The sequence below is a fragment of the Heloderma suspectum genome, chromosome 2 (genome assembly GCF_057233095.1).
Source record: "Heloderma suspectum isolate Gila_16-S chromosome 2, 16-S_ref, whole genome shotgun sequence".
In the NCBI taxonomy this organism is placed as follows: Eukaryota; Metazoa; Chordata; class Lepidosauria; order Squamata; family Helodermatidae; genus Heloderma; species Heloderma suspectum.
Genome location: NC_139459.1, coordinates 17137187 through 17164281, shown reverse-complemented (window position 1 = coordinate 17164281; position 27095 = coordinate 17137187). Strand labels below are relative to the sequence as shown.

Genomic DNA, 27095 nt, shown 5'->3' with positions numbered 1-27095 from the left:
CTGCATACTTGTGTCCTTTTCTTTGATGGGCTTCTTACTTCATGATAGCAGTTGAAATGGGAACAACTCTTTGTAAAATTGTTTGGATTTCTACTTAAAAGCTTAGGGTTGCATTTCAGCTGGCTGAAGATATTTTGGTAAAGCTCAGTGTGTTAAAATTTGAACCTACGCTGTCAGAAATAAGGACCACTTCAGTTCAGTGGAGCAGCCTATTCCCAGCTAAATGTACATAGGATTGCAGTTATACCCCATAAATTTAATTGTGAGATTTTATTAGTGGTTTGTCTGTTTTGTTTTGAATGTTTTATGATGAGGTTTTTAATCAGAGTGTTAGCTCCTTTGAGTGTAAATAACAGAAAAGTGGGATCCTGATGGCATGTCTATGGATTTTCCTTTGCATTGTGGCTATGGGGACTGACATGAATTGCTTCTGACTAGACAAACTAAAGGGCTGGATGCGCCCGATCTCGTCTGATCTCGGAAGCTAAGCAGGGTCAGCCCTGGTTAGTACTTGGATGGGAGACAGCCTGGGGATCAGGCTTCCTGCACTGAGCAGGGGGTTGGACTCGATGGTCTTGCAGGCCCCTTCCAACCCTATGATGCTATGAAGTTACCACTACACCCCTGCCTGGCACTGGGAACTGGAGACAGGACAAGAGCTCTGTTGGCATCCTGTCCGCCCCACTGCCTAACAGCCTGCCTGCCTGAATTGACGGAGGTAGTTTCAGAGCTGATGTTGAGAAGTCCAAAGCATGTAGTCTTGAAGGTCACTGAGGACACCTTGTCTGAGGAGACTTGGGGTTTCATGACCAATCATGGGCCTGCCTCAGATAATAGGACATAAATTTAACTTGGCTTTCTGTACTGGTGTGGGGGACAATGATCTGAGTGTGGGAGCTAGAAATAGCTCTGTTGTCATGATCATTATCTGATCAAGTTTGATCTATTGGTCACTCTTAGCGCATGTAGTTCTGGTGGACCGATTTTAATGGCCCTCCCCCAGAGGCTAGTGGATCTGGATGGTTTCCTGAGCTCTCTGGGGAAGTTTTCTGCAGTCTTAGCCAACAGTTCTGCTGAGGCCCTAATGTTTGCTTGGAATGGGGAGATAACCCAGGGCATCAATGCAATCACTCCCAAGTTTTCTCAACCCAATTGCAGAGCTGTATCAGTTCCTTGGTATTGAAATAGGTGGATTGATAATTAGAGTGCAGGTGGCCTCAAACTCATGATGAGCATGTTCAAACAGGTGAGAAACCATTTTGGGGCTAACTCAGCGGCAATGATGTTTGCAAATAAAGTTTACTTCTCTGCCACTAGTTGGATCCCTTGAAGGTTCATTGTGATCAATTTGCATTATATTTTGCAGACAAAATAGCTTGTATTCATTCCACTATAAATGCCATCATTCTGGTGAGGGCCCCACAATTTTTGGCCAGCCTTGCTGGCCATTCCAGAAATGGTAGTTGCCAGGCATCCTCTCTGCTGCTGTCTTGGCAAAGGATTGCAGCAGGGGAGATGCCCCCTTGGGCTCTTCTCCTGAAATGTACTCCTCAAGTCTTTAAGCAACAGAGCTCAACACTCTCTCCCCCCACACATGGTCTTTTCCAACAGAAAGGCTGGGTGGGGGGAGGAAGCAGTCGTGTGTGTCCCCCTGCCTTTCTTGCTCCAGAGCAGGAAAGACCAGCAGGGGTTCCTGTTAGGCCCTGCCATGTAGGTGCCAAACAATCCCCAATCTTCATCCCAACTTTGGAGCTAGGGAGAGGAGTGGGGATCCCTGCCCAGACAATCCCTGCCCATCTCTCCAGGTTCAAGGTTGGGAGGAATTCTGGCCACTGGGGGCTTTTCTACCCATGGCCTTTACTGTATGCTCATTGCTCACTCATGGTAGTTCACGGGGCCTTTGCACGATGTTGTCATCCTTCAAGGCCTCTCCCATGCTTTATTATTATCATGCCATTATTGCAGGGGGTTTTTCCTCACAAGGAAGGTCTGGTATTATTTAGAAATGGTGAAATGAGGGTCTCATGATGTAATTGCATAATTCTGCTATACCACAGCACCATCTAGTGGCTCTATAATGAAACATATAGAAAGGCAGAGAAAGAAAAACCCGGGAAAAAAGAACATGGAAAGAAGCTGACCTTAATGCCACAAAGAATCCATAGGCAGAAGCCTCATGTAGAAATGCCGTGGGTGGCATGATGCTCCCCAAGGCACTTGCCATGATGAGAGTGGCAGGCAGATTTATCGGAGCCTGGTCTTGGCAGTGGATGCAGCCAGTCTAGTCACCCTGTTCTGGAATAGGTTTCAGCTTATGCAACCTGATGATGTGGACGTCAAGAAAGAATGGCTGCAGCCCTGCATCTTAAAATGCTGGTTCTTTAGACATTACTAATAAGATGTTGTGGGAATGGACTGGCTGCCACCAGTCAACTTCTCTCTGGTTATGCCCACTAAAAGAAGCACGCCATGTGAAGTCATTGCATTCAGTGTTGCCCTCTCCCAGTTGCTTGGCTGGCAGGTATGCAGGGAAATGCATGTTTCTTTACTAGACATTACTAGGAAGATGTGTGAGAAATACTTGTGAGCTGCAGCAGTTTCTTTTAAGTATGTATGAGATGTGAATATGGGGAAAGGTTCCAGAAGATGCATGCAAATGTCGTACTTAATATCTGGCTGTTCTTCTGTCCGAACATTGTTCCTCCATTTCCTGACATGGTTGGAAAATGCAAGTAGAGATGTCATGTCAGAAGCACAAAATCCAGTGCTGTGGAGCTGACGTTCTGTAGATACTCCAGTGGCACCTTTTTGAGATTGGTTGATGGGAGGTCATGGACACAGGAAACCCACTTTTCCAGGAAAGATTGGACATGGCCAAAAGCAGCTCTGTCTAATGCTGTTGTTGGTCTTGTTAAGCAAACTGAGCTAATTGGAAGAGGCTTGTTTCATTTGACTAATAGTCTTGTGCTATACTTTTACTGCTAGAGGTGAAGTCTGCTGTGTGTCGGCCAACATTGTGGGACTCCTTAATATGTCTCAAAAAATGTGTGCATTTTGATTTAAAGTGTATTTGACCTGCACCGGCCCTAATTACTTGGCCCAAGTTGCTTGTGGAAATACACTTGGAAAGAACTTAATAGAATACCCCTTGAATCTTCTATTGAGAGGGGCATGCCAACAGAATCTTGCGTTTTGCCTAGAAGCTCATCTGTCTGTTCTTGCTCCAGACTCGGACGTGATGTTTCCCAGTATCCCTTGAGACACTGAACAGTTGCCAGCAGTGTGGCCAGTCACATAGAAGGACTTCTGAGATTTGCTGGTGGAAGTCAGCAGTCTGCTGTATTCAAAGATAGCCAAAATATAGTCTATGAAATCAAATTTGTTTTTTTGTCAAGGTTTAAAATTTATTTATTTATGCCACAGTGGCTTATTCAAACCGTGGCACATAGGGTGCGATTTCCATAATTAGCATCTGGGTGCCGCTTGTTATGTCATCTGAACCTGGGCTGCATGGCTTGTTGGAGGGCGAAACAAAACAACCCTCCAATAACCCTACAATAGCCCATGGCATGTGCTGTGATTTAAATAAACCACCGTTGCCTAAAAAAACTACAGTGGCTTATTTTGGTTGTGCGAACTGGCCCATAGAAATGTGCAAAGATATGCGATAAGAAAAAATAAAGTGGTAGAAATATTTGACTATTTCCCAAAGGGAAATACAAAACAAGAAAAGAGGTGGAATTATGATAATAAAACAAAAGGATTTTTTTTTTAAAATGTGAATCCTGTAGGAATAACTTTCTTTGCCACCCAGTAAATTGTAATCTATAGTAAAGTAATAAAACAGTAGTTATTACCAAGTGTTGTAAGCATCTTGAGATTTATTGAACCATAAGCTGTGTGGATGATAACGGTGGGAAGATTAGCTTGATTTAACGGCTTTATGTTAAGGATCACATAACTGTTTGTTATAAACGCCTGATGGTGATGTAGTTTTAGCCTTGATAAATACACCAATAGCTTCTGGAATTTATACAGAAAGTGCAAGGGAAGACAATGCATACTCCCTTGCTTTTTAAAATCAGAGCTTTCCCCCCTTTCTTATTAGCACGCCTGATTCCAAAAGACAATGTGCCCAACGACACATATATAAAAGAGCTAATTAAAAACAGTAGAATAGAATAGAGCAAATATTGACGTAACACACTCCCCACCTGCTTAAAATCTTTTACTAAACAGCAGCCAAATAAATCTTAAAATACTTCTGGAAGATGCTCTGGCAACTTCCCAAGCAACACTGCTGCAGTGAGTATACAATCTACCGAGTTTTTTGTCCTACTCTAGAGCAAGTCTTGGCTGTTTGCAAGCCTGTACAGGGAGCGAGGCAATTGAGTAGTCAAGCAAATGGTCAGGCACACCGGTTTCAGTCCAAGGAGTTTTAAGCTAAGGCAGGAGTGGTCAAATTGCAGGCAGAGGTCAGAACACTGGCAGTCAGGCAGGCAACAAGGATCAGGCAGCAGCAGGAGTAGTCCAGATCACAAGCAAGAGGTCAAACACAGTAAAGCAATCAGGTATGTTATGCAGTCCAGAAGCAGGGGCCTTGAACAGTCCAAAAGGTCAGGAGCATCAGACACAGGGCACGATTCAGGAGGCAAGGCACACGGCAGGCTGGAAGGACCAAGTTGTCCCAACCCTGGCTGGGTTTCCAGTGCAGGCTTTTAAGCTCCAAGCCAGCCAGACCCCACCCAGAGCTCAGGGGTAGCAATCGGAGTTTCCTTCCCAGAGCCTACTCCCGAGGAGTCCTTTTCTCCTGAGGAGACCTCTTCTGGAGGCCAGCACTCCTTCGCACAGGAGCCCTGCTAGCCTGTCTCTTGCGGCGGCGACGCTCCCAGGGATCAAGGGGTGGCTTGACCTCTGCCTCAGAGGCAGAGTCCCTCTCCCCTGACAAGATTGGCCCGGCAGCCACTTCCCCCGAGGGTGCAGTCTCCTGTGGGTCTGGTGGCAGTCCCTGGTCTGGGGTATCCTGGGCTTCTGGGGCCTCTAGCTCCTCCTCTGAGGAGGACTTCTACAGTCGGGGCATGACATTTTGTGTCTTCCATTGTGCAAACGTCCTCTGAAATGGATGGGTATTGCAAGGGGATGGTACACCATAACTTGCATCCAAATCCAGGGCTGGCTGGCCCTACCTTGCAGCAAGGTGAAGCAGGCTGCTTCAGGTGTCGGGATTTAGGGCAGGAATGAGGAACCTCTTTCAGCCAGAGGGCAGAATTCAATTTTGGAGAAGCTCTCCGGCTGCATTCCAGTGGTGGGCGGGGCTGAAAGCAAACGGGGTGGGGCCAAAGTGCCAGCAGATTTTAACTTAAAGCTCTTACTGCCAGTAGCCTTAGGAGAATGGGGGGGGGGGAGAATGCACAAAAGCTGGGAAAGAGGGTGTGGCCAGGGGAAGGGGCATGGCCATTTGAGGAACCCCAGAAAGCCAGATTGGGGCCCTGGGCCTGAGGTTCCCCACCCCTAATTTAGGGGGATAGTTGATGGCAGGTTGATGTCTGAACGGTGCAGTGAGATGTTTACCTTCACACAGCGGGGGGTGGGGGTGGCATTTGATGCCCTGTTTGAGATAGCAAAATGTCTTGGGCCAGCACTGCCCTAATCGAGTTTCAAAGTGCAAAGAATCACGAAGGATTTGTCCACTGATGATGTAACATTTCCATTGAGGTATCTGTACCTAGTTTTTTGGGAGGCGGAGGGACATGAGTACTACTAGGAACATTATCTGCAGTATGGGGTTGGCCATTTTGGCCTAACTTGCAGGGCTGTTGTAAGGACTATTGGGATAGTGTATTGTATGTGAATCACATGTTTAAGGTGGTCACAGTTGTACTGGTGAATCCTGATGCATTATGTGCAGTGGAAATGAGGGCATGTCTCTAGTGCTTCTACACTGTAGAAGCTTCTTCAGAGATGCTTGTCTTGAGGCAAGATAATCCTGAAGATGGGCTATGGCAGTGTCAGGAATGAATCTGAGCGTGTGGAGATGTATGGCAGCTCAGATTCAGAATCAGAATGGGAACAGCAAGAACAGAGGGAGGCACCCTCCCTAGTGGGCCCAGATACAGTGAGACTTTCCTCCCAAAGTCCTTGATACACAGATGGCCCAGGCTGAACTGCTCTCCCATTCCTCCACTGTGAGAACTCAAGCTTTGGAGGAGGAGGGCAAGGGGCATGATTTGAGGGATGCTAGGGTCTGTCGCAGAGTGAAGCAGAAACAGTTAGGGGCAGGGATCAGATGCTCTGCCAGGGTGGCCACTTGTGGAAGCCAATGTAGGAGGGAGCCACCCTAAGGGAGGGGCATCCCTGCAAAGCAAGTCTGGCTATGAAGTTCATGCCGAGACTGCTGGCAAGTTCTCTAACTTCCACTTTGTATCGTCTGTTGATATTCCTAGATGTGTTGATCTGCTGGTTCTATGCAGTCTGAGAGTTTCCTAGAATCTGCATTTTTAAAGAAGTTAGTTGTTAACTAATAAAGTAGTGTCAGCCTGAAGCTTTGTTTGCTGGACTGTGTTCATTGTGGGCAGGGGCTATTTTAAATTGTCTATGTCTACAGATGTCTGGGGCCGCGGTGGCTTAGTGGTTAAGACGCTGAACTGCAGACTGGAAGGTCGGCAGGACAGCAGTTCAAGACCCGAGTGCCGCGTGACGGAGTGAGCTCCCGTCTTCAGTCCCAGCTCCTGCCAACCTAGCAGTTCGAAAGCAAGAAATTGCAAGTAGATAAATAGGTACCACCTCGGCGGGAAAGGTAACAGCATTCCGTGCACCTTGGTGTTCAGTCATGCCGGCCACATGACCACGGAAGTGTCTTCGGACAGCGCTGGCTCTTCGGCTTAGAAACGGGGATGATCACGGCACCCTAGAGTCGGACATGACTGGTTGGGGACACCTTACCTTAACTTACAGATGTCTACTACGGTCCTCTGTTTCAACGTGTGCTTAGCTTTACTTAATGATTGTGCCCTCTGAAGGAAGGATAAATAGGAGGTTGTAATTATTCTCCTCTCCTATTTTGGGCATTCCTCACCCCCCCCCCCGGTATTTCCAGATTATGTTTTACTTGCAACAGTGGTTTCCTCTCCTGTTTCATCCAAGAGACAAATGCAAACAATATTTAGGTCAATCCTCTCAACTCTGGCAGCACATCCTAACTCCCAAGACCCCACGACACCCGCCATCTCATTTCTGACTAAATGATTTCTCTGTTTGCTTTCCAAACATTGCCACATGCAGCTGACAGATTGGGTTGTCTCTTGCTACTTGGTGAATTATGAACAAGCTGGCTAGACTGAAAGAAACTTAACCCCAAGAGGCAATAATCTCTCTTTAGTGGTTGTGGGGTGGTGGAGAAATGAGATAGTTTAAATGAAATCAACTTGGATTGCAGCCCAACATCATCATGAGATGGAAAGGATGTTTTTATACACCACTCAGCAAATAAATTTTATTTATTTAATTAATTTTATTTAATACATTTCTATGCCACCTTTCTGCTATGGCAGTCAAAGTGGTTTACAGTTCAAAATACTGAAACAAACAAATTTTACAAAAGGAAACGAACACAGCCCACCTTCCTCAACCAAACAACAGCATGTAATTCTCTCAGGCCGACTGACTGTCTCTTCAGGAACTGATGGCATGAGCTCCCCAGCCTGGGCTTCTTTCTTCTTTTCTGCCTTCCCTCAGGGGCAGGAGGAGGTAAATTTTATTGGCCACGTTTGGTGGCTATTTTTGACAGCACCCCGTCCTCCTGATAATTCTGTTCACGTTAGCAGGCCTCCATGGTGTGTGCGCTGGGGCAGGCCTTACTTTTTTGTTGAAGTCAGCCTGAAGGTGATGAAATCACAACTATGGTGGCTTTATGCTGACCTGGAAAAAGTTTGTGTCGGGCTTGCACGACGGGTTCCTTTTTGACATGGGAAGGCCACCACACGGGTGCTTCTGGAAACAGTTGGCTTTCATTTTGTGAAGTAAGTGAATTTCTGAAGGCCAACAGAAACAGTTCACGCCCCAGGCATTTGGGTCTTTTAACCTGCACATCTCCTATCTATTCATGCCGATATCGCAGCTTTGGCACTGACTGATGGCAAATGGCTCTAATGCAAGCAGAGCACCTATCAACTTTGTTACAGATGTTGAATGAAGATGTTTTTTCTTTTAATGTATATCCCGCCTTCCTGCATGTGGCCCCACATGGCAGCTAACAATATTAGTGAAAATGTAGTAGTGAAAATATACTAGTAATATAGACATAGAAACAAATAACAAAACATAAAAATAACTTACTGCCCGCCCCCCATTCCCCAGTCAGTTTTCAGTCAGTCTGAGCAAAAAAAAACGCTAAAAGAAAAGGAGACTCCTTTCCTTGTTCCCTGAATGGGCCTCACCCTAACATGGACATATAGCAAAAATGACAACAGCATCTGGAGGGCAGGAGAAAGTCAGTGGGGAGACTTTGGGGAAGGAATTCATCAGGTCACTTTCCTGAACTTCTGAATCTGCTCTCAAAATATGTTCAGAGACGCTTAGGGTTAGCACTGGGGTTGGCATCCCCGGGCAAGTGCTGAGGGCCATACCTCAGCAGAGGTCCACTGCCAAACTATGGGGGAACTCCCCGCTCCCCCGCTGCTCCTGTTCCTTCCTGTTGCTTTTTCGCTTTCCCTGCCTGATTGAGTCAGCCGTGACATGAACATGGAGAAGGATGAGCATCCTCCATTTACCTTTGATGACTGGGCCCAGAGGAAGATGGCAGGGAATGGGCAGAGACCGTGAGGAGGAGGAAAAGCCATGGAGGACATCTTCCCAAGGGTCCTGCAAACCTGGAGATGGCTGGAGCCACACGGAAATTGGACTTGCATGCAGTTGCCAAGGCCCTCTACTGCTCAGTGAGGTCTGTCTGGTGTAATCCTCCTACCATCCTTTCTTCATATGGACTCTTGCTACTGCCATAGCTACCATATTTGTGGATGATGTATGGCAGCCATTTAATACTTCGTCTTCACGTATCTGGTGTGTGGTGTGGCAGAATCTTGTGCCAACAAGCAGCTGTGGCGAGATAAGAACTGGAACCTGCAGTGGGCCTTAAGATGGCCACATAGTGGATCCTCGGCCAAGGATTTAGCCTGTGTGCTGCTGCTGCCACCCAGTCAAAGGGCTATAGGGAGATCAGCCAATAGGCCAGTTCCTAGCCCTATATAAGCTTGGGCTTCTCACTGATCAAAACAAGTAGGAGGCCTGTTTTTTTGCTGGGGACTTGCTGCTTCCTTCACCTGTTCTGACAAAAGGGGGCATGGGGCAGCATCAAAGTGTAGGCACAAGAGTAACAAATATGGCATTCAGAGCCCCCACTACAACCCCTAAAATGCCAGCGCTGAGACCTAATACCCCTTCCCAGTAACTTGGAAGTGGCTGGTGTGTGTGTGTGTTCGTGCGTGTGCGTGTCTTTAGTACTCAGTCATCGACAAGTGGGACAAAATGTTGTACTGTGGAGTGCTCCTGTCTGGAGGTTCTTCCCCCTCTCCCCTTTAGGGTTCCCCTCCCCAAACAGCTTTTGTGCTTCTTACCTGCTGTTACCTCCTTCTTGTGTGTGTGGATGGTGTTGTTTTGGCTACATACAGATCCATACTTGGGCAATGAGTTCACTTTTCGTATCTAGGATTGCTTTGTTTGCCAATATTGTTGTTGACCACTCTATTAATCATTTCTTGTTTTTCTAGCTTTAAGTCGGTATTTACCAGTGTTCTGTCCAGGAATGTGAAACCTTCTATGGTTTGTTTTGATTAATTTCTGTGCTCCTTGATTGGGGCTTTACCGCTTGGTGACTTCCTGGTTCTTCTGTATGCTCAAGGCATTTCAGGCTTAGCATCCGAGAACAGAATTGCCCCTATTAATGCAGGGCCTGGCGGCCAACATGCCTCTGCTTGTAAGATTAGGCACGTGACTTTCCACATAATGAACAAAACAAGCAGGAGAAGAGTGAGAATTGCATTTCATTAGCTGATGTCATCTGTGGCATGTACAATGAACTGCTGACCCAAATAACTTACTCTGCCTTTTCTGTCAAGGAAAAGTACTTGGCTGTAATGAAGACTAATCCAGCTTTTGCTGGGACTCATAAAAGTCAAATTCTTGAGGATTTTCAGATTTTGTACAAAACTACTGGCTTGTGGTGACCAGTAAATCTACCACTTGGATATTTGGTTCATTTAGGGCACAGTCCTATGGATGTGGAGACAGGAAAAAGTCCTACAACTCCCAGCGTTCCCCTTGCTGGCTGGGAATGCTGGGAGTTCTGTCTAAATGTGTATAGAATTGCGCCCTTAATATATTACCATTCGTAGGCCCTCTTTCTTCTCTGCAAAGGGCCCTCAAGGTGGCATACAACACAAAAATATAAATATAAATATAGCAAACTTTTAACAGCAGCAATAAGATCTTAATAGAACAAAAGCAGGAGCAGAAATTAATCGCAACCAATTGGTCTCATCAGTACCAAACCTACCACCCTTCATGAGGGTTGGCTGACAACTTACATCAGTCCCAGCCAGCTTAATGATTATTAGAAATTGAAACTACAGGTGCCTGATATTCTATGTTCCTTTAAGTGTAGTCACATTTATTAAGTGAATTGGGGCCCCAATCCTATGGGGATAGTCAGCTGCCTCCAAACTCAGAGGCAACCGACTGTCCAACGATGGCAGGTGGAGCGAGGAGGGGATCTTCTCCGCCGTGCTCCAGCCGCCTTGCATTCATCGCTAGATGGTTGATTTTGGCTGTCTAGCCATGGCGCCTCGGAGCAGGGGGGCGGGGAGGCCAGACGGCACATCGGAAGCATTGTAACAGCACTTCTGCCATCCCCTCCCCGCCCCCAGGAATGCCCCCTTTTCAGCTGCTCCGCACTACTCTTGTGAACGTGGAGCCAGGGATGAACCGCACCACCTACAAGGCGTCGGGGAGGGGGCGGGGAGTTAGTTTTCTGGGAACTGACCTCGGAGCGCTGGCTCCAAGCTCGGTTCCCAGAAAATGAAAAATCCTATGGCCGTCTAGATGCTGTCTAACCCTCACGGATTTTGACCCAGAATAACCCTGTGCAACTTCATGCAAAACATGAGCTCTGCCACTGAGCTGTGCCCCCTTCCCTAAATAGGTTTTTGGTAACAACTTTGATCATATTTTCTGAGTGGCTAGGGTGAACCTATACATTTATGCACGGTTGTGCAGGTGGAAAGATGTACTTTGGGTTGTCCTTAAAAGCTCCTGAGCCACTCCCTATGTAATTCCCAGGATTAAAACTAATATAAAATCAGTGTACATTTGTAGTGTAGATTTGTCCTAGAGGTGCAGAAAACTGCTGTGCCTTGATTGACTGCATTCACACATAATGCTAATGCTAAGCTATCATTTATGTTAGTCATGGTTTGTTGCTTTAGCCAAGAATCGTCTTGCAGGCAAGCAAACAAATTGTGGCTTGTTTTCCCTATTTCTGGTTTGTTCCTCTTCTGCTCATTTTGCCAACCTTCAGAAAAGTCGTTTTCAAGCTGTCCTTGTGGGGCGTCTCTGTTTCAGGGCAGACAGCAGCGCCAACAACCAAAAGATAAGCCACAGTCTGGGTTCAGACATTACAAGCCAGACTTCGTAAACCAACAACAAACCATGGGTTCTGTTTGTGGTTTACAGCAGTTTAACAAGCCACGGCTTGTTTGTGGGGATGGGTTCAAACACAACGACAAGACGGATTTCAACAAACCACACCATGGCTTCGTGTTTTGTGTGAACTGGACCATTGTCTCATGTAGGGAGATGTTTTTGGGATTTGGGATGAGCCTCTGTTTGTGCCATGATGGCTTAAGGGTAGGATGGGGCTAGGCTGAAGGTTTGTGCAAGGCTGCTTTACATTTCCTGCCTGTGTAATTTGAGTATAAAACCTGTGCTGACTTGAATGTAACATTTCATTGGAAACTGACACTCTTCTACCCTCTTATGTTTTCATACACAAAGCAGTCTTTTCTTCAGTTGGTTTGTAATATAAATGTAAAAAACCAACATTGGTCAGAATGCTCATTTGCATTACAAATGCCTCCCCCCCCCCCCGCTACACACACTTATTGTTCCACATTTAAGCACCTGGATGTTTTATAAATAGCAGGAGAGAGGTTCACAAATTATTTAAGTCTCACCTATATCAATGCTTTGGAGGAGGACCAGGCATGGTTTCCAGTGGTTTGAATGGAGTTTCTCACTCTTCACTGAAGTCTGCCACCACATGGATGATTCCTGTCCCAACTCCTCTAGCCTTGTCTACCAACTACCAGTACCACAAAGTTCTATTCTTCCTTCTCCACTTCTAGCAGTGATGCCCGCAGCCTTCTGACTAATCAAATCTGACTCGTACAGTAGTCAAATCTGTTGAGCTATGTGAGCATTTTATGGCATCTGTTTCATTTTGATCGGGGTGAACTTCTACAATTTCCAGGCCATGGGATTCTGGTCTGCAGCTGGATGTAACCTCAGATCCATTCCTCCTCTGTTCTTATGCATTGTGAAGCTCCATGTCATTTGTTCATTTAAAATATTTATACACTGTCCTTCATCAAAATGATTCCTGGGTGTCTGTCTGTCTGTCTATCTATCTAAAAAGTTTATTTAGGGTGCAATCCTATCCAGATAGGTGGCTGCCTCCAAACTCGGAAGCGACCGCCTATCCAAAGCAGGGCAGGAGAAGCACAGAGGGGTTGTTCCTTCCGTGCTTCTCCTGCTCTGCATTTTCAGCTAGACAGCCGATTGTGGCTGCCTAGCCATGGGAGGGCTGAGTGGGGGAGGAGGCTGCTGGACGACACATAGGATGTGTTGTTCTGGCATTTCCGCCCTCCCTGCCCTGGAACGCCCCCAGACACGCCCCTTTTTGGCTGCTCTGCACTCCTCTTGGAAGCGTGGAGGATGGGGCTGTTCCGCGCTGCCCCCGAAGTAGCGAAGGAGTGGAGGAAAGTTGGTTCTCCAGGAACCAACCTTGGAGGATGGGCTCCTGGAAAACAGGATATCCTATGGCTGTCTAGCTGCTGTCTAGCGGCCGTAGGATTGCTCCCTTAATGTATTAATGTAGTGTTTCAGAAATGTCTCTCGTAGCTGAGGCACTCTCCTTTCTCTTTTTCATCTTTTTCTTTTTCTCTCTCTCTTTTTTTCTCCCCCCCCCTTTCTTTTTCTGAATTAAAACTGGAGGCACTTGAAACTAGGGCCAGCCTGAGATATTTTGCTGCCTTTGGCGAGTGACAACTTGGTGCCCACCCATTCATTGTACAGGACTGGCAGTTGACTTTTAGCTCAACACCACTTTATATTAAAGCAGCAACAGGCTAGCTTAAGGGGTAAAAGGGCAGGCACACACAGCTCTGTCCTCCAACTGTTCCCCAGCCTCTGCTGCCTGAGGCAGCTGAATCACTCTGCCTAATAGCAGGGTTGACCCTGCCTAGAACCTGCTTAGAGTATTACTATTAGTGTGTGTAAGAATTACCAGCTCTCAGAGGAGTCCATCTTCCTTTGCCATCAGCATGAGTCACTGTCCTGGGCATGTTTTCTGACTGGGAGAAGGCAAATCCAGAGCAATTGGAAAGATCAGGGAGCACCTGATAGAAAAGAATTCTTTCTGCCTGAGCCCCTGGAAAGGTGCTGCCAGTTAGAACAGAAAATACTGGCCCAAATAGTCTTGTCCTGTTGACTCATGCAGAGAGAGAGCGAGAGCGAGCAGGCAGCCACCTCTAAAAGTGGGCAATTCTGCTACATTTCTGTTTTGGAGATTCAGTGGAGGCTGATGGGAAGATAACAAGGTTGGAGCAGTAAATCATACAGAGGTGCAGCGAGAAACCTCCTTTGTGGTTGGGTGCTTTGTGTTCATAGACACCAGTAATGAATTGCTTAATATATTTCTCCTGGTGCTGTGCTCTAGCACAGTGTGAGGAATTAACTCAAATCAACATGAGAATTGAGATCCTGGGCTGTAGTGTGATACAACAGGCCTTGCTATTCACTCAAACAGTTCCTGAACTTTGGGCATTTCTACATCAGCCCCAAATCCTGCATTTAAAATGGGGCTTTCTGCTTCCGTTTTAAATGCAGGATCACCACTGACTCCCTTTACATGCCCTCCCCGCCCTTGCTTCTCCCCATATCAGAGTCTTCCATTATCTTTCATTGATCTCACTCCTCTTCTTGCCACTTTTTAACTCTTTGCACAGAGGAGAATAATTTCAGTCTCAATCGCAGGATGAAAGCTCCGTGAGATGAAGCCCTTTATTTGCTGGCTCTTAAAGAGGAATTTAAATCCTCATTAGTGAGGGATTTAGTGTCAGAAACCTGTGGCTGGATACCTCCTGCTTGTTCAGATTCCTCTTGAGAGTTGTGCTCAGAGGAATGGACCTCTTTTAAAAAGAAAGAAAGAAAAAGGTTTCCATGCATTAACAGCTTCTCATTTATCCTATTTAAAATGGTTAACATCAGAGACATAGATTATGTGCTCATCTTTAAGTGTTTTGTTTTTGTGTCAAAGTCCTGGTACTCCAGGCTGTTATCCAGAAGCCAGTGGGAACATTTATTAATGTGGGTGTACTTCAAAATACTCATTAGGTCATCTTTTATAAAGAGGGATTCATAACAAATTGCTCTGACAATGCTCTGTGGAGGCAGTCTGCTGTTCTGTAAATACAAGTAACGGAACAGGAAATCCAAGAAAAATTGCAGTTTTCTTTCTTTTAGAGCAGGAGATGGGGTGGGTAACTTATAGTGCTCCAGATGTTTTGGCCTACAACTCCCATCAATCTTCACCAATGGCTATACTGGCTAGGGCTGAATGGAGTTGTAGGCCAAAACATTTGGAGGACCACAAGTTGCTCACCCCTATTTTAGAGAGATGATGCAGCTAGAAAATGGTGTGGACTGAAGCACCCCCTGTTGATGATGTTAGGGTGTACACCAGTCTTCTCCAACGTGGTGTTGTCCACATGTGTTTGTCTGCAACTCCCATTGTTTCCAGCCAGCATGGCCAATGGGGCTACTAGTCATGAAGGCTTTAGTTACCTCCAGTATCAGAGGCAGTGTGTCTCTGAATTCCAGTTGCTAGGGAACATGGCAGGGAGGCTGCTATTGCAGTCATGTCGTACTTGTGGGCTTCCCACAGATAGCTGTGGGAACAGAATGCTGGACTAGATGGACCTTATTCTGATCCAGCATGGTTCTTCTTATGTTCTTATGAATGTTGCTGTTAGAAATAGGATTGTTTGTCTCTCATAATACTAGAACCCAGTGGGGCCATCCCATAAAACTGAGTGGTGGGAGAGTCAGGACAGATAAAAGGAAGTATTTCTTCATGCAACTCATAGTTAAACTATGACATTTGCTATCACAAAATGTAGTGATGGCCACCAATTTGGGTAGCTTTAAAGTATTAGACAAATTCATGGAGGATAAGGCTACCAATGGCTATTAGTCCTGATAGCTATATGCTGCCTCCAGTAGCAGAGGCAGTATGCTACTGTATGCTACGGCAGTATGCTACAGTATGCTACGGCAGTACACCGGTTGCTGGGGAAAACAAGTGGGAGGATGCTATTGCACTCATGTCCTACTTGTGGGTTTCCCATAAGCAGCTTGTTGACCAATGTGGGAACAGAATGCTGGACTAGATTGGGCCTTTGGGCTCATCCAGCATGACTGCTCTTATATTGCTTTGAGGATATACTACAGTATAACACATGGTTTTTATGCTTTTAATATACAACATATTTTGTGCTGTTTTAAGAGATTACCACTTCTTGACAAACATTAAACGTTTGCTGAAAATGTGGGATTGCTGAGGGGGGAAAGTAAAGAAATGTACCTATTCCCCTAGTTAGCAACAATTGTCCTATATAGGACCATTTGGGGAATGGAATAGGGGAAAGGAAGAGTTGATAAGGCATGGTGTTTTCTCACTTCTTCCCCTGCCTCAGTAACCATCTCCAGGCAAAAGTTCCATTGCCACAGACAATACACACCCTTTCTGTCTTGCTTGGCAACCAGTGAGTGAAAGCAGGCAGTATGCCTCAGATGGCCAGGTCTGGCATGCAGGCTGCCACCTTCTGACTCTTGAGCTATTGCACCAACTAACACTAAGCGTGTGTCATTGCTCTTCAGCTAATACCCTTCCACACTCCCCTTCATTGAATAATAATAATAGGAATAATTAGGAATAATTCCTCAAGGCATTTGAAAGAGACATGAAAAAATACCGTCATGTGGAACTGAACATCTGGCATCAGCATCTGAAGAATTTACCCTTAATCTAGACTCTAATCCTTTAAGTCTTGCCTGCGGTATTAGACCATGCAGGGATTTTGTATCACACCTAGAAAAAGGTAACGTTTTGCAGTCCCTGGTTGTGCAGAGTGGTGTGTGGGCCTTGCAAAAGATGTATATGGTTCTTTTATTTTTCATTAATCAGAGGAAAGTGTCAATACTGTGCTCATACACTCAGGAAAATCAGATTTGTGACAGAGAGATATTTCGAAATAGCTTAATGTATAAAAACGGATTTAAAATTAGCTATTGGGATGCAATATTTTCAGTGCTTTGGCTTCTTTCCTTTGCCATTTGGTCTATTCTCTACTCTCTCTACTAGAGAGCCAGTGTGGTGTAGTGGCAAGAGTGTTGGACTAGGAGCCGGGAGATCCGGGTTCTAGTCCCCACTCGGCCATGGAAGCTCGCTGGGTGAATTTGGGCCAGTCACAGACTCTCAGCCCAACCCACCTCACAGGGTCGTTGTTGTGAGGATAAAATGGAGAAGAGGAGGATAATGTAAGCCGCCTTGGGTTCCTTGCAAGAGGAAAAAAGGCGGGGTATAAATACAATAAATTTAAATAAATACATACATACATACATACACACACTCAGGTGGGCCATGAGCTGAAATGCCCCTCTCCTTTCACTGCCTTTTTCAGCAGAGGGTAGTGGTGAAATGGGAGGGGTATATTAATGATGTTTTGGTGGAAAGGGGGAATTGTCGAATCATGGAGGCCAGGCTTCTTCTTTAAAAAAATCCTAAGGCACAGCCCTCTTTCTCTCATGCAGCTAAGCCAACTACAGCTATCCACCAGAAGGCAGAGGCAGTACTCCATGGAACCTGGTGGCTCTGATGTCAGTGGGGCAGTAAATCTGCTCTAGGCTTCAATCAGAACTCTAGAGGAGCTATCCAAGGTGCTCTGCTCTGCAAGATGCTCTGCTCTGCACCTATAACCCAGCAATAATTCTATACCCCATCCTCCAGCAACAATTTGACACGCTCTGAAAACTGCACCCCAGTTCCGACAGCTGTTTCAGCAGCTGAAACAGTCCCATTTCAGGGCCAAAGTTGTTCAGTTGAACCATTTGGGGCCTGGTCTAAAATTCAGTATAAACAAATGCTGACAGGACATCCAAACATTCTGCAGGCTCTGCGGTCATACTTCCTATGTGCAAAGGGGAAATTCATACATGACCTGTATGAGTTCCACATGAGGTAATCTGTGCAGTTCAATAGCGATTTGTTTGTTTGATGTTTTGTTTTTAAATTTCCTTGCTGACTATGTGCTTCTCCGCTGTGCTGAACCAATGCTAGAGAGTTTATCTGAGGCCCAATGTGAAAATAAAATTTCCCAATCTCTCAAGTGTGGTGAGGAGATTGGCAAACATAACAACTGAACTGGTTCTAATTCTCCTTAAGAATTCCTCCTTCTCCTTCTCCTCCTCCTCCTCCAAAGCAAGCTTGCTATTGATCCATTACATGTCGATAAGATACAATACTACTAGCCTGGATCAGGCCTAGTACTAATTATCAAATCCTTGCTTGTGTTGATCCAGAAAGTATTTAAGACCTCATTTAATTGATTTTCCTAATGGTTTGTAATGTTCAGACACTGCTTGTAATCCCAGACAATATTTTAAGCTTCTATAGATTGCAGCCATTGCCCACATATGGTCAAGCATCTCTCCTCAACCACTAGGGCCAGAAACTTGTGTTATTGGGTGGTGTTTTTATAATAGACCCGACTTTTTCAGAAATTGATGGCCAGCATCAGATTCTGGCTCAGGAGTCACAGAAGGTAAACAGCTGAGTGCTGTGATTAAATGAACCTGCTGTGAGCAATAAATGTCAAGATTCTTAAAGGCAATTTTTTCGATGGCAATTAAAAGTAGGAGACCTGACAGCATCTGCAGAGCTTGGGGGTACTGAGAAGTACAGAATGAGGTGTAGCGCTATGGAGGTGCATTCATGTCCTTCCTGCACTCCCTTTTCTTCCCCTTCCTGCCTTTCCATTAGCAAAGCTGCTGCTCTTACAGCGCATTTGGATAGCTTCATTAACGTCAAAGGGTTCCTGCTGTTCCAGCTATTGTGCAACCCTAAAAATAATTACACATGATACATTTAAAGAATCCATCGCCATTGAGCGGCAACGTATTTTTATTTATATTTCACAGCTGCCATTTCACTAACTCTTGAGGGGATTTCAATAGCTGAAGTTCGCCACGTAGACTTGTTCAGAATGGCTTCTTCTAGAGTCAATAAAGCCTCATTCCTGTGAACCCAGTGCCTTTGTGGGTTCTTTCCATGGAATCTTTTTGTCTCTGTATGTCTGTTTCTGTTATGTTTGAGCTAAAAGAAGCTTGGGTTGGGAGGAGCCTCTAGCTGTAGATCAGGGATGGGGAACCTGCAACCCTCCAGATGTTGCTAGACTACAACTCCCATCCTCCCTCATTGGCCATGCTGGCTGGGGCTGATGGGAGTTAGGGTCCAGTAATGGATAGAGGGCCAGATGTTCTCCACCCCTGCCCTAGAGGAAGAATGTGGACCAACATATCCTGTAGAGTCGTCCATTCAAGGTCTACCAATAGTTATTGGGCATGATGACTAAATGGAACACCTAATCTCTAATAGCTGCACCTTTAATAGTTGTGTAGAAGAGGAAATTGCTGCAGGTTTGGATTCTCGTGCAAGCTGTACCTGCTGAAATTCCCTCTTCTACACAATGATTAAGAGGCCCTGCCTTCATTTACATTTAGCCACCATAGGTCATAGCTCGCCAGTACTGTGCGTGCAAAAGGTCCCAGGATTTCATTCCTGGCGTCAATAAGTAGGGATGGGAAAGACCCGTGTTTGAAACCCTAGAGAGATGCTGCCAGTCAGTGTGGACCTCCCCCAGCCTCACATTGGCCATGCTAGCTTGGGATGATGGGAGTTTTATTTATCTCCCACCCTTCCTCACACTGAGCCCAGGGCAGCTGGCAACCTATATTAAACACCATACACCACATAATCAACATTAAAGTCATGATTTTGCACTCACAAATATATAATAAAAGAAACCTATCAACATAATCAATTAAAAAAAACAAATAGAACCCTTACCAAAATCCCAAAGGCCTGAACAAATGAACTGGTCTTCAACGCGTGCCTCAATGACAACAGTACTGTCATCCAGTTGTAGTCCATCACATCTGGAGGATACCAGGTTGGGGCAGGCTGGATTAGACAACACTAAGCTAGATGGTGGTCTGACTTGGCACAGCGTCGCTTCCTAGAACCACCATGTCCAGAGACAATGTACTTTTGGATGACAGTTACTGAGTGACATACTGGAGTGGCTGGGAGGACAAATGAAGGCTGGTGGCTCCAATGTCAGTGGGGCGGTATATCTGCTCTGGGTTTCAGTCAGAACCAGTCAAAACTGTAAAAGAGCTATTCAATGTGTGGAAGAACCTTGGATAGCTCCTTTAGAGTTCTGGTTCTGACTGAAACCCGGAGCGGATTCACCACCCCACTAACATCGGAGCCACCAGCCTCCACTGGAGGGCTGTTGTCTTTATTTCATGCATGTGGGTTATTTATTTATTTATTTATTTATTTCTATACCGCCCGATAGCCGAAGCTCTCTGGGTGGTTCACAAAAATTAAAACCAAACAACATACAATAAAACAATTTAAAATATATAGAACATTAAAACCACAATATAACAATACAACCACAATAAAACCTAGCAGCAGTGCAAGAGTTTAAAATACAGATTTAAAACAGAAAAGATAAAATTTAGAAAGCTAAAATGCTAAAATGCCTGGGAAAATAAAAAGGTCTTCACCTGATGCCGAAAGGAATACAATGTAGGCACCAGGCGAACCTCACTAGGGAGCTCATTCCAGAGCCGGGGTGCCACAGCAGAAAAAGCCCTCCTCCTAGTAGCCACCTGCCTCACTTCCTTTGGCAGGGGCTCATGGAGAAGGGCCGCTGATGATGATCTTAAGGTCCGGGCAGGCACATATGGGAGGAGGCGATCCTTCAGGTAACCTGGCCCCAAGCCATTACCCATTGGCATCTTGTTGGCCACCACTGGAAGCAGGTTGCTGGACTAGATGAACTCTTGGTCTGATTGAGCGTGGCTTTCTTCTGTGCTGGCTTCAGGTTCTGAGGGCCTGTGGCCAAGACACGCTCAATGGCTCCCCTCCCTCAGTAACTTTGCCTTCTCACCACCATTGCCTCCAGCTGCCATTGTTCCCCATCCTCTTTCCTATCATTGCTACCACTGACTTGCTTGCTGCTCCTTCTCACCACCACCACCAATGTCTGGGTCAGAGTGAGAGGCAGGTGAACAAGCAGGCTGCAAGGTTGAAGAGGTGGAGCAAGTCCGGGGGGCTCTTGCCAGTGGGCCCCGCTGGGGTGTGGGCCCTTTGCAGGTGCCCAGGCATGCCTACCCCTGACACCAGCTTTGGCTTTCTTTATGTTTATCTTAACAATTACCTTTCCTTTCTCTTTTTCTTATGCAGTATACGAGAGTTTGGATTCCTGACCCAGAGGAAGTCTGGAAATCAGCAGAAATCATCAAAGATTACAAAGAGGGGGATAAAACTCTACTCCTGAAACTTGAAGATGAAACGGTATGCCACTCCGATTATTCCCCCTCCCCTTTCCCTTCGTCTTCCTTAAAAGTTCTCTGTTTCTGGTCTGCCTCTGTTTTTATTGTTTGAAGGAATGCTGACAAATCATTTTGAAGTCCAAGCAGCCAGCATAAAACTTTTAGATGTTGCTAAAGTATCCTGGAAGGGATACTTAAGAAGTTATGTCATTTCTATGCAGACAGCTCTTCTGTATAGGGAAAAGTCCAGTATGTGATGAAGCCCTGAACCTGCAACTGGATACAGGAATTGTGGTGATTTAAATGGGAGCGTTATTCACTGCCCAACTCTGCAATATTTGTGAATAAATGATGAATTTCAACCGTTTTTGCTCACCAGCTTCTCTTGCATGACCCAGTGTGGCTCAGTACTTGTGACATCAAAAGAGCAGCCCCATCAAAAGGGCCAGGATAACAGTGGAATTGGGCCAGGACTGTTACAAAATTACAAGAAATCTTAAGTCAATAAATTCTGTGAATCAATCCATTTTACTTGATTAAGGGTGCAATCCTATGCATGTTTAGACAGAAAAAGGCCTACAACTCCCAGCAGTCCTCCATCCACCCAGGTTGCCCGGGGCATCTTGTGGATTGTAGGACTTTTTCCTGTATAAATGTGTACAGGATTGCACCCTAAATCTGCATGCATTTATATATAGGTGGCTCAGATCATGAGCTTCTTATTGCAAAATTTCGGCTTAAATTGAAGAACGTAGGGAAAACCACTAAACCATTCAGGTATGACCTAAATCATATCCCTGATGAATATACAGTGGAGGTGAGGAATAGATTTAAGGGATTAGACCAGATAGACAGAGTGCCTGACGAACTATGGACGGAGGTCCGTAACATTGTTCAGGAGGCAGCAACTCAATCCATCCCAAAGAAAAAGAAACGCAAGAAAGTGAAGTGGCTGTCTGATGAGGCTTTACAAGTAGCTGAGGAAAGAAGGGAAGCGAAAAGCAAGGGAGAAAGGGGAAGATATATCCAACTGAATGCAGCGTTCCAGAGAATAGCAAGGAGAGACAAGAAGGCCTTCTTAAATGAACAATGCAAAGAAATCGAGGAAAACAACAGAATGGGGAAGACTAGAGATCTCTTCAAGAAAATTGGAGATCTCAAGGGAACGTTTTGTGCAAAGACGGGCATGATAAAGGACAAAGAAGGCAGGGACCTCACAGAAGCAGATGAGATTAAGAAGAGGTGTAAAGAATACACAGAAGAACTATACAGGAAAGATCTGAATGTCCCTGATAGCCATGATAGTGCGGTCACTGAACTTGAGCCGGACATCCTAGAGAGTGAGATCAAGTGAGCCTTCGGAAGCATTACTAACAACAAAGCTAGTGGAGATGACAGTCTTCCAGCTGAGCTATTTAAAATCCTAAAAGATGATGCTGTTAAAGTGCTACACTCAATATGCCAACAAATTTGGAACACTCAACAGTGGCCACAAGACTGGAAAAGGTCAGTTTACATTCCAATTCCAAAGAAGGGCAACGCCAAAGAGTGTTCAAACTACCGCACCATTGCGCTCATTTCACATGCCAGCAAGGTGATGCTCAAAATCCTACAAGCTAGGCTTCAGCAGTATGCGAACCGAGAACTACCGGAAGTACAAGCTGGGTTTCGAAGAGGCAGAGGAACTAGAGATCAAATCGCCAACATTCGCTGCATCATGGAGAAAGCAAGAGAATTCCAGAAAAACGTCTATTTCTGCTTCATTGACTACGCTAAAGCCTTTGATTGTGTGGATCACAACAAACTGTGGCAAATTCTGAAAGTGATGGGAGTACCAGACCACCTTACCTGTCTCCTGAGAAACCTGTACGAGGGTCAAGAAGCAACAGTCAGAACCAGACATGGAACAACTGATTGGTTCAAAATTGGGAAAGGAGTACGACAAGGCTGCATATTGTCGCCCTGCTTATTTAACTTATATGCAGAGTACATCATGAGAAATGCCGGGTTGGATGAATCAGAGGTCGGAATTAAGATTGCCGGGAGAATTATCAACAACCTCCAATATGCAGACGATACCACCCTAATGGCAGAAAGCGAAGAGGATCTCAAGAGCCTCTTGTTGAGGGTGAAAGAGGAGAGTGCAAAAGCTGGTTTGAAACTCAACATTAAAAAAACTAAGATCATGGCATCTGGCCCCATCACTTCCTGGCATATAGAAGGGGAAGAAATGGAAGCAGTGACAGATTTTACTTTCTTGGGCTCCAAGATCACCGCAGACGGTGACTGTAGCCATGCAATTAAAAGACGCTTGCTCCTTGGGAGGAAAGCTATGGCAAACCTAGACAGCATAGTAAGAAGCAGAGACATCACCTTGCCGACAAAGGTTCGTATAATCCAAGCTATGGTTTTCCCAGTAGTAATGTATGGCTTTGAGAGCTGGACTATAAGGAAGGCTGAGCGCCGAAGAATCGATGCTTTCGAACTGTGGTGCTGGAGAAGACTCTTACGAGTCCCCTGGACTGCAAGGAGGTCAAATCAGTCCATTCTAAAGGAAATCATTGCCCTGAGTGCTCATTGGAAGGACAGATACTGAAGCTGAAGCTCCAATATTTTGGCCACCTAATGTGAAGAGAAAACTCCGTGGAAAAGACTCTGATGCTGGGAAAGATTGAAGGCAAAAGGAGAAGGGGACGGCAGAGGATGAGATGGCTAGATAGCATCACCGATGCAATGAATATGAACTTGAGCACGCTCCGGGAGAGAGCGCAGGACAGGAAGGCCTGGTGTGCTATGGTCCATGTGGTCACGAAGAGTCGGACACGACTTAACGACTGAACAACGACAACTTGTTCCTTTCTGAGACCTTAGGAGTTTCAACATGCCCCAGTCTTCAGCTTCAGGAATGGGTTGCTCGAATCAAAGGAAAAGTGTATGTCACTGATCTGACCTATCTTCTGGAGGACCTCTATCTACAAATTGTAGCCTCCTACCTTGTAACCTCTGTCCTATGGCATGTTGGGTGCAGTTTGGTCTCATTTTCAATCATATTTGGGTGGGAGCCCAGCTGTTTTGTGTGCAGCCTTCCCCTGGCTAACTAGCAGGGTTGATTTGATTTAAATCAAATTGATTTAAATAATTATTTAAATCAGTTCTCTGAAGGACTCAATTTTAATTATTTAAATCACAGTTTAAATCACTTGTGAGAAAGATTCTATTTAATCATAATTTTTAGTAGAAGTACATTATTGCTTAATATAACCTTAATACATATTCAGAGACATGGGTTTCATTAGAAGGTGGTTAAACAGTAGAGGATACATGCAGCAGACGTTTCCTCAGGAGTCAGGACTGCATGAAGATGTTCTGTTCACTTTTGGTTTCACTTACTATTCCCCTCCCCTGTCGCTTGCATTTATATCCAGACTCCTCCTCCTCCCCATGCAGATCTACTCCCATCTCCCCAAATTCTCTATCCATTGGCCTTTGCTATCTTTTGCACTTAGAGAGAGGCAAGGGAGAGAGAGAGAGAGAGAGAGAGAGAGCGAGCGCACTCATGTCTATTCACCATCTGTAGTGCAGAATAGAAGTGATCAGGTTATCTCCCATCTCCATAAACTGTTGTGAACATATTCATAGAATATAATAAGTTGTATAATTAGTATGCATGATGACATCTTTGACCTAGGCTCTTTTTTTACTAATTGTTTTAAGAAAATTTCAAAATCAGATTTAAATTTAAAAAATCTGATTTATATTAAAAAATCTGATTTAAATTAAAAAATCTGATTTAAATTTTTAAAAATCTTGTTTGTTTGTTTAAAAATCACTGCTTTTTATCAACCCTGCCAGCTAGTGGGAAGAATTGCAGCCAGCTCCTGGAATTCAGGCACACATCCTGCCCCTTCAGTATCCAAGCTGTTTGGGGCGAAGCCAACCTTGAATGTTACCTTGCTTTGGAAGAATCATTCTAATGTTTCCCAGATGATCAAAGCACCTTGGGTTCAGGCTTTGGCAAAGAAACCTGTGATCTTTTTTGAAATAAGCTGGTGGATGTTTCTACTTGGGTCCTGTTGGGAAGGTCTCAGGTGGTTCTAATTGCATCCCTAGTGGCTCGCTGGCTTCAGCAGCTCACATCAACGGCTGGGAGGGAAGATGCTGGGATGCTGACTTGGGCCATTCCCAAGGGGTTTGGGATGGATTTGGCTGAGTGGAAGAAGGGGATACAGCTGCTGCTACTCTGAAAGCAGATAAAACAGAACTGATCTGGATGCTTTCACCGTTTAATTTCTTGGTTCTGAAGATTATAGCACAAAAAATTAAGTGGGAGAGGGAACAATTTTGTAGACATTTGTGCTGGCACCTTTTTCTCTTTTTGTTGTGTTTTGCCAGTTTTTATAGCAAATTGGCCCCAATTTTGTTTGTTTTTAGAAAACCTTTCTCTGAGATGTGCATATTCAGTGCTTCTGTGATGTTGCAGTTCAGGTACAGAATCAGACACTGTTAAATAAAAACAACACACACCTGAATTTCTAGGCCTTGTGGGCGAGTAGAAAAGGATTTAGGATTTCTGCTGCTGAAATTGAAATGTTTTTATTGTGCTGAGATCTTTTTGGTGGCATTCCGTGATTTTAAGTGAGGTAAGCCGCCTAGAGAGATAAGCTATACTGCTATAGACGTTTTAAACGAAGAATATAAATGCTACTACTTGGCAAGAAAAGCATAACCATGTATACCAACTGTCTTGTCCCTTCCAGATAATTTCTCCGTCACTTTGTCCTAGGGCCACAAGCAGCCCTTAAAAACTGTACAAGTTTTTAATGTTGTAAAGCTGCCTTGAGTCCCAGTATTGGGAAAAGTCGGGATATAAATATAATAATAATAATAATAATAATAATAATACTGGCTTTTGCCCCACCCAATGCTGACATATGGCCCACTAGCCCCCAACAGATTACCCATGAAGGAATGCAGCCCTCAGCCAGGTCTGGCGCAAAGTCTCTCACTGCCTGAGGCAAAAGAGAAGGTGCGCCAGGGTCTCCTCCTTCCTCTGTCCTGTGCCCCCTTACCTTCACCTTTGCTGCATCGGCTCTGTGGGGAGCCCTACAACTGGAAGAAGCTGCACATGATGAGGAAATGCTCTGTCTGCAGTGGTAGGCCCTTCTGGTGCGCGGAGCGGAGCAGAATGGAATGGAATGGCACAATTCACTGTTCCTCATGCTCTGCCACTGAAGCCTCCAGAGGTGGGCTTTCCTGGCAGGGACGGAGGGAGAGGGGAGGCGTAATTTACTGGTCCTCCTGCTCTGCTGCCTGATGTCGCGTTCATTTGCCCTCTCCCTTCTTTGCAATCAACACTCTCCAGGAAACAAAGCTTCAGGCCAACACTACTTTATTAGTAAACAACTAGCTTCTTTACAAATGCAGATTCTAGGAAACTCCCAGACTGCGAACCAGCAGATCGACACATCTAGGAATATCAGTAGAGGATATGAAGTGGAAGTTAGAGAAGTTGCCAGCAGTCTGGGCATGAACTTCAAGGATAGACTTGCTTTGCAAGGATGCCCCTCCCCTAAGGTGGCTCCCTCCTACATTGGCTTCCACAAATGGCCAACCTGGCGGAGCGTCTGATCCCTGCTCCTAACTTTTCCTGCTTCACTCTGCGACGGACCCTAGCATCCCTCAAGTCATGCCCCTTGCCCTCCTCCTCCGAAGCTTGAGTTCTCACAGTGGAGGAATGGGAGAGCAGTTCAGCCTGGGCCATCTGTGTATCAAGGACTTTGGGAAGAAAGTCTCACCATATCTGGGCTCACTAGGGAGGGTGCCTCCCTCTGTTCTTGCTGTTCCCATTCTGAATCTGAATCTGAGCTGCCATACACCTCCACATGCTCAGACTCATTCCTGACACCTGATGTGGGTGTCTTACCCTTCTTCATGGGTGGGCTGGCCCTGCCCTCAACATAAAAAAGTTGTCCACTACTTCTTTAAAGAGATTGATAAGAACACTTGCTTCTCAGAGCTTACAGCAGGAGTGGAGAACCCTTTTTCTGTGCAGGGCTGCATTTCATCAGGGACAATCTGTCAGTGATAGATTACCACCCTCTTTTCTTTCTCTCTGTCTCTCTCTGCCCCATCCTCCCTGA

The 27095-nt window shown here is 45.4% G+C and overlaps 1 protein-coding gene across 1 annotated transcript in view; it reads left to right on the top strand.

The window, feature by feature from the left end:
- MYO5B (myosin VB) overlaps positions 1–27095 on the top strand; it is a 386556-nt gene that overhangs the window by 95750 nt on the left and 263711 nt on the right. The window contains exon 2 of the mRNA XM_084832892.1: positions 20867–20977. Coding sequence (XP_084689018.1) covers positions 20867–20977 — 111 coding nt within the window. The remainder of the gene's footprint in view (positions 1–20866; positions 20978–27095) is intronic.